The sequence below is a fragment of the Nymphaea colorata genome, chromosome 1 (assembly GCF_008831285.2).
Source record: "Nymphaea colorata isolate Beijing-Zhang1983 chromosome 1, ASM883128v2, whole genome shotgun sequence".
NCBI lineage: Eukaryota > Viridiplantae > Streptophyta > Magnoliopsida > Nymphaeales > Nymphaeaceae > Nymphaea > Nymphaea colorata.
In genome coordinates, this window is record NC_045138.2 from 37,279,831 (window position 1) to 37,287,965 (window position 8,135).

General features: G+C 41.2%; 2 protein-coding genes across 2 annotated transcripts; one reads left to right on the plus strand and one right to left on the minus strand.

The window, feature by feature from the left end:
- Nucleotides 1-226: 226 nt before the first annotated feature.
- On the minus strand, nucleotides 227-2,704 carry LOC116245693 (probable O-methyltransferase 3). Its single transcript, XM_031617203.2, has 2 exons — nucleotides 1,849-2,704; nucleotides 227-588 (listed from the first exon to the last, which is right to left on the minus strand). The coding sequence occupies exons 1-2, from the start codon at nucleotides 2,635-2,637 to the stop codon at nucleotides 295-297; spliced, it is 1,083 nt and encodes a 360-aa protein (XP_031473063.1). The 5' UTR covers nucleotides 2,638-2,704; the 3' UTR covers nucleotides 227-294.
- A 2,844-nt stretch (nucleotides 2,705-5,548) lies between these two features.
- LOC116246596 (probable O-methyltransferase 3) lies at nucleotides 5,549-7,463 on the plus strand. Its single transcript, XM_031618417.2, has 2 exons — nucleotides 5,549-6,370; nucleotides 7,067-7,463. Exons 1-2 carry the CDS (start codon nucleotides 5,576-5,578, stop codon nucleotides 7,358-7,360), a joined length of 1,089 nt encoding a protein of 362 aa, XP_031474277.1. The 5' UTR covers nucleotides 5,549-5,575; the 3' UTR covers nucleotides 7,361-7,463.
- Nucleotides 7,464-8,135: the final 672 nt, after the last annotated feature.

The following is an 8,135-nucleotide window of genomic DNA, read 5'->3' on the forward strand; positions in this document are numbered from 1 at the left end:
TTCAGGTTTAGATTAGTGGTCTAATTTGAACTGGTCTAGATGTATCATTTCGACTTTAAATATAGTTGGGATCAGAAATCTAATATAAACGGCTTTTGGTGTTGGATTTCAATTTTAGACATAGGGTCTCGATCAGAGGTCCAATCAGATCCAGTTTAAGTGTTGTACTTAGATTTAAGGCAAAATCTAGATCAATACTCCATCTAGCGACATGATGTGCGCTAGTTTCAAAACATCCCAATAAAAAGACATTGTAGCGAAAATGGGTCATTATTCAAAAGATGAAGATCTCAACTAAGGGCAGAGCTCTATAAGGGAGTGCACGCCCATGGTAGTAACAATTTTGTAGCTGGAAAAGCCAGCATCCATAAACAACTTCTTCCATTCCTCTTCGTTGCGTTCCTTGCCATTGTGCAGTACCATCATATGGAGATCCAGCATCAGTTGTACTTCGTTAAACACCTGATCATCCCATTTCTTCCTCACTATGTCTGCAACGATGACCTTCCCTCCTGGTTTGGGGATGGCCTCCTTGCACCGTCTCAGTATCTTCAGGCACTCTTCCTCATCCCAGTCATGGAGAATCCTCTTCAAACAAGCAACAATTTAAATAAAACAATATGATATCACAGTAAGAGAACGTTGTTTTTCCTGCCTAAGAAGGTTTTTCTTATTACCTTTGCATCTCTGCAAACTTTTAGTTTCTCTAAAGGAAAAAAAAAAAAAAAGCTTCGGGGCATAGATAACTACGAGATCTTGTACCTAGGAAACCAACCATCTTTTCCCTCGTAGATTGTAGTAATGCATGCGCCTCATTCGTTTTTTAAAAAAGAAAAAATGAATGGTGGGGATCATTTTTCTAGACACCATTCGGTTGGGCTGAAATCAGGGTTGTAAACGCCAGAAATTGAATTACATCAGCCTTGATATCGATGATTTTATGAATTGGAATCTTGAAATATAAATAAATCCCAATGTCAACACATAAATGGAAAAATTAAAGAAAGACAAAACAAAAAGTACTTGCTGTTTTTGCAGAAAGGTCTGGCTACAAGGACAGATGAAGTTAAACCTTAGGTGACAACTAAGTCTGGGCATAGGTGACAACTAACCCAGGGCATCGGGTCCGCGAAAGCACCAGTACATGGTTTGATTGGGCTTGGGCCAGAAAAAACCACTCCTCATCGGTTAATTAACTTTTTTATACTATTTTAATTATTAATAATATATGTTTTATTATTTAAAATATAATTTTTAATAAAAAAATTGTTTTATATTTTAAAAATATTTTTTATTTTAATCGGGCCGAGCCCAGGCATCTGGCCTGATGCCGAGGCCTATTGACAACGAAGAAGCCGAAGCTTTTCAACTGAATCAGTCGAAAAAAATTAGATTATGAAAAAATTAATATCCAATTAAGAAATCAGATCAGATTCAAATATAAAAATGGCATCAGATGGAATTTTGATTCAGATCGAATTTATTTTTAAACAAATATCCTATACCAAGCTTCATTACATTTTGAAAATTAATCAGATTTGGTTCAAAATTCAAATTTGAATGTGAATATAAAAATCAGATTCAATGGGATCTAACTTTTCTTCATTCTTATGGGAATCTGATTTGAATCTGACTTTGACATCCCTATTGAGAGCTAGAATTGGAATCAGAGTGGTTGAAAAGCTGTCACTAAGGAGGTGAGGTGCTCTTTACATGCCAACATACTAAATGGGCTATATTATGCCCTTGAAGCAAACTAAATCGGCTATGCTATTGAAGCAAGTGCCTGGGGGATTGTTGCTGTTGGCAAAAGAAATATTCAACAATGAACTGGCCAGCGAGCGTTACCTTGAGAAAGACAGCATCAGCTGGTGGTATCGACTCAAACATATCACCACCAATGGCGACAACATTAGGAGGTGGTGACGATGCAGCCACGACATGGGGTTGGTCCAACACCATGCACTTGATGTGTGGGAAGGCATCGGCTATGAGCCCAGCGACGGTCCCATTCCCACCCCCGACATCCACAAGCGAGCTCATGCCCTCAAAAACTTCGCTGCACCCTTCAACCATCCTACTTATAAACTGTTTGGAAGTACTGGACATGGCGTCATTGAACACCTTGTTCATTGCAGGATCAAGGCTCACCTCCTTCCAGAATGGTTCCCCATGCTTAGCCTCAAAGACTGTGGGGTGACCCTCCCCAGATCGGAACCAAGCGGCCAAGTTGTCCCAGGCAGAGACTGCCATCGGATGGAGGCTTAGCATGGCAAGCGGTGACATACAGTATGGGTCATCTCTTACCAACAGCCTAGACATCGGCGTCAATCCATAAGAAACTTCATGTTCTTCTTCGCCGCTCAGTTTTAGCTCTTCGGCAAACACGCCGGTGTGCACTAGCAAGTGCATCAGGCGATCGAGGCACGGGACCTCAACCGTGGAGCTGATCGGGATCTTGGCTGCCAATTGAGAAGCAGTCAGTGGCCCGCCAGCACTGTGGATGATGTCGGCTATGCCAAGTTCGATGGCAGCCTTGACTGAGTAGGATTTCATGTATGAGATCATGAGGCTCTCAAGGTGAGCCCGAACTGTAAGTTCTGTCGTCTTCTTTTGGACATGCATATTTCGCTCCATCACTCTAAATTGGAGGAAGGAAAGGATCCTAACACTAACACTCTAATTGAAGGAAGGAAAGGATCCTGACAAATGGGAGTGCAGGTTGGAGTCCAAGCATGGAGGGCCAGCTCTTATTTAAAAGGTTTAGTTGCACACGAGAGAATAACAGATCAGCTTCCGTCACTCCAAAGCAAAAGAGTCGCTGGAAAAACTTTAGTCATGGACACACACGGGTCACCACTCACCAGAAGTTAGCAAAACTACCGTTCTTCTCTACCATTCTTCCTCTTTGATTTCCTATTCCCGGCGAACAGCTGCCGTCAATTTTAATTTCGCTGCAGTGTTATGGCCCTTCACATCAGCAGCATGGTCATCGAAGTGTACTGTACTAATGCATCAGGAGGTGGTCATGTCATGTGTCACGTCGAGAAGATGCCCTCCTCTCAGGATGGCACGTAGAGGTCCGTGACTTTTGTTGTGTTTACAAAAGTCACTGGAATATTTGATGAAAACAATCAAATAGGAGCATGAGGATTAAGTAGTCGCAAGTGATTGACGGTCACCAGAACTTAGCCAAACTACCATTCTTAACTTTCCGGTCAAAACTCTACCGTTCTTCCTCCTTGATTTCGTACTCCCGGCGAACAGCTGCCAGCAATATTAATTTTGGTGCAATGTTACTGCACATCAAATCAGCAGCACGGTCATCGAAATGTGCTGAACCAACGCATCAGGAGGTGGCCATGTGTCACACTGAGAAGATGCCCTCCTCTCAGGATGGAACGTAGATCTCGGTGGGCGTGCCATAACCCCGCCCATTTTGGCAGTCCCCAGGATCAGATGAATACGGCACGTGGAAAGTTAGTGACGTTGATTGATTCTTGTTCTGTACAGAAATGGAGAACAGAAAATGACCTGAAGTCGTTATCTTGAACAGGACCTAAAAAACTAGATTATTGAGTAATTCAGGTCGGACTCGCCATCCGGTAGAACAATTATGGACGATTTTTCAAGGTCGGAAATTTCGAAAATTAATGTCTTTACCGGTGATGTTCGAGGGGCGGCAGGAGCCTTCACCCCGTAGACCTTAAACCCTGTAAATTTTAAAAATTTTAATTTAACATATATAAAAAATGTTATTAAATTTTAAAAATTATGGTTCGACCTTTATGACAAACAATCACTAGCTCCACATTTATATTCCAGTGACTTTAGTTGTGTTTGCGTTGTATACTGAATCCTACACTACTGCTTACATACGATAAGTATATATAATCAATGAATAGGTTATTCCAGGTTTTTAGTTTTGAAGAAGGTACTTTGAGCTTAATTAAACCCTCCATGTGCACCACCCCTTAGCATCAACCTTATTTTATAAGGTTAGTTGAGGTGCTTAGTCAGTGCACTGGGATTTGCACCAATGGCTGAGTCACATGTGGTTTGGTGTGGTAAACCTAAAAAATACCTTACACCATTTGGGAATGCATACTTTTTCTACGGTACATCCAAAACGGTCATATATATCCCGGACAACTTAATTTTCATGGTTTAGCATTTTTAAAAATTCATTTAGTCGATAATGGCAATACGTTAGAGCTGATGTTATTATTTTCACGCTTTCTTGGAGTTTTTAAAGTCCAAGAAAAATGAACATAGAGCTGATCTTATTATTTTCACGCTTTCTTGGAGTTTTTAAAGTACAAGAAAAATGAACATAGAGCTGATCTTATTATTTTCACTCATTTCTTGGAGTTTTTAGAGGGATTGAAATTACATTAAAAATGCATTTCCTTTCTTTTCATGTCTCTTGTATCCAAACAAGGTTATTAGTTCTCTCTTCTTTTCTCTCCATATTAAGTAGTAATTCAAATAGAAGAAAGAATTTGTGCTGCTCGGTGGGACGAGGATTCGGGAGTGCTGGTCCGGTTTTGAACTTCAACGGACAAAAAATCCATGTAGCCTTCCCTAGTGAGGGATGAGTTTGAACGTTTGAAATGAAGAGGCGTGCGGTTAGCAGGCCTCAGTTATCTTAATGACAATGATCTTTATATTTTCAAGAAATACTGTTTTTTTTTTTTTTTTGACTTTGTAACGATAATGAATGTTAATAAATGACAATTTTTTAAGTTGCCATGAAGGCTTTTAGTGCCATTCTTAAATCGCCATAAAAGGTGGACTGACATGTGAAGCACATGCCACTAAGAATCTACAATGGCATTTAACTTTGTCATATAGAGAACTTTTTTTGCGCTTTCTTAAAGTCATGGAAAATGTTTAGTGGCACTTATTTTATGCCATAGTAGATTCATAGCAGTGTTTGAAAAATGTCACTAATAACCTTTCACTTGACGTTTCCAAATAGAGTCACCGCAGGAACTTTCTTTGGTGCTTCCAGTGGCGTGCGCCTTACCTTCAGTGACAATTTGTAGACGTTAGCTCATCTTCTCTCTCTGTCTTTCCACCTATGCACATGGTTTCAGGCGAAACCCCCTGTGTCCTGAAAAAAAAGATGGGCTAGTTTTTCACCAAGTCCATTTTTTATGATTTATATCGCCGGAAAAAATGGCTATCGAAGCAGCCCGTCGACTTTGCCCTTTTTTTATTAATTTTTCGTCCACGAAAAACTCAGTGACTTCAACGTGCAAAATTTCCATCTACCGTTCCGTGGAGGGGGATGAGTTTGGTCGGCCTTCACTTTATGTTCTTGTCCCTCCCTCTTGTGAATAAAAATAATTCAGAATTAGAAGCTGATGCACTCTAACATAGGCACTTGCACATGCGACATGAATGCCGTCCTTGGAATATTAATGCATTCAAGAAAGCAATTGAAAGGCGCAAGTGCCCACTCGGTCTTAAATTAAAACAAAACTGACCTCTCAAGAACTCGTGAACTTGTCTACTTCCAGCTGCAGTTTCATAATTCCTTTGACATTCTTTCCTTCCCTGCACTAGAGTGATGGAAGAGAAGATGAATGTCCAAGATCAGGGGACTCTGAAGCAGGCATCACAAGCCCACCTTCAGAACCTTCTCAACTCCTACATGAAATCCTACTCAGTCAAGGCCGCCATCGAGCTCGGCATAGCAGACGTCATCCACAGCCATGGTCAGCCGCTCACCGCCTCTCAGTTGGCCGCCAAGATCCCCATCAGCTCCTCCGTCGACGTCTTGCGCCTCGATCGCCTGATGCGCTTGCTGGTGCACACCGGCGTGTTCGCCGAGGAGAAAAGGATGGCCGGTGAAAAAGGGGAGGAAGTTTTGTATGGATTGACGCCAGTGTCTAGGCTGATGCTAAGGGACAGCCCAGTTAGTATGTCACCGCTTGCAATGCTGAGCCTCCATCCCTTGTATGTCTCTGCGTGGGACAATTTGGCAGCTTGGTTTCGATCAACGGAGGGTTACCCTACAGCCTTTGAGGCGAAGCACGGGGAACCATTGTGGGTGAAGGCGAGCAACTATCCTGCGCTTAACAAGCTATTCAATGAGTCCATGTCTAACCTTTCCAAACTGCTTATGGGTAGCATGATTGAAAGGTGTGGTGAAGTGTTCAAGGGTGTGAGCTCCCTTGTGGATGTTGGGGGCGGGGATGGCACCGTGGCTGGGCTCATAGCCGATGCTTTCCCACACATCAAGTGCATGGTGTTGGAGTTACCTCATGTTGTCGGTTCATCATCACTGCAACTACCTAACGTTGTCGCCATTGGAGGTGATATGTTCGAGTCAGTACCACCAGCTGATGCAGTCCTTCTCAAGGTAATATGGATCTGCACACCAGTTCCCTTGTTGAATCTTTTTGTAGGCCAACCCCAAATACTGAGCTTCAGGCGTCCTTCAACTTATTTTTCTCTGTGTGCCCACGAGTTGTTCGATAATCTAGAAATCCCGATTTGAGAAGGTCACCTAGTTAGTTGATCGCATGTCTGTTGTGCATTCAAACTACCTGCTCCCTGTAATAATAGTTCTTTTAAGAGTTAATGGTGGTCATAACTTCCTTCAGTTTGATTTAGACATCTGAAATTTCAAGATTTTTTTCTGTCAGACACTTTCCAAGGCTCTGCAACAGTTGGATGTCAAAGAAATGTTCAAAAGTTTCTTCATCACCGCAACAATATAAAATTACTTTATTTCGAAGCTCCGTAAAATTGAATTGGATGTGATCAAATTTCTATGTTTTTTTCTAAACAAAAATCGTTCCTCAAATAACAAAACAAAAATTTAGCCACACACACAGATACAGAGGAAGAGGGAGGACTCCAATCTGTAGGAAATGGCAGACATTAAGTATATTCTTGGTAGCTACCAGTGACAGGAAGCATTGTTTAAGTAGAAGTTTGCTTGCCCAGGCGCAACAGAAGATAGAAAAACCTTTTCAGAGAAGAAAAGAATGCACCCTTTTCTGTTTAATTGTGATTGTCTGAGTATGATCTCCCTATTATTTTCTGTTTGAAGGCTATTATGCACAATTGGGATGACGACAAGTGCGTGAAGATATTGACACGGTGCAAGGAGGCGATCCCAAATCCAGGAGGGAAGGTCCTCATTGTGGACATAGTAAGCAAGAAATGGGCTGATCAAGTGTTTAATGAAATGCAACTGAACCATGATCTCATTATGACGGTATTCTTCGACGGCAAGGAACGCAATGAAGAGGACTGGAAGAAGCTGATTATTGAAGCTGGCTTCTCCAGCTACAAAATAGTTACCACCGTGGGCGTCTACTCTCTAATAGAGGTCTTCCCTTAATTGGGAATTCAGATCAGCTCACTATGTTGTTTGTGTTGTAGCTTGTTAATTTGAAACACCTCAATGACCTCATTTCCAAGTCCAATAGCTATAGCCTTTGGCTTCTATCAAACATTGAATATGTTCAATCGACTTGGTAAACCCACCAAGAAATTAATAATACTTTGCTTTTCATTTGTCCGGCTTTGCTATAGTGGCCACACTTCACTTAGGTGGTTTCCCTTATCCTCTTGCTTGCCCATCTTACACAATTTCATTTGGTGGATTAAAAGCAGCAACAGGTGGCTCGATGTTTAGACATCACATTGCTTTTCTTCTTGAATAAGAAGGGAATAAGTATTTGCCACACTGGGTGTGAGTTCCACAAGCAATATTTGGGTGCTAACATGCATGGTTATAACAATCATGCATGCCCAATAAAAATTGCAGTATTTAATTTTGTTGTTGGAGCTTAAATTCAGCTTTAATTGCTTCACAAAGATATGCACAGACTTTCTAACATCCCAATAGACAATCAAGAAGGACATTTTAATGAAAATACATCTTTCTCCAAAGATAGAGATTCCAATTTTCCCATGTAAACATACATCAAATATCAAACCTTCAATACATGCCCTTTTGATGGGGATATCAAAGTTAACTTTCTACCACATGCATGTCTTAATCTTTTATGCAACAATCTTTTTGGCAAGAGTGTCATCTGGCCCGGATTTGGTGTTGAATTTGGACAAGAGATTTACAATGTCAATCAAACATCCAATTTGACGTGGTTTAG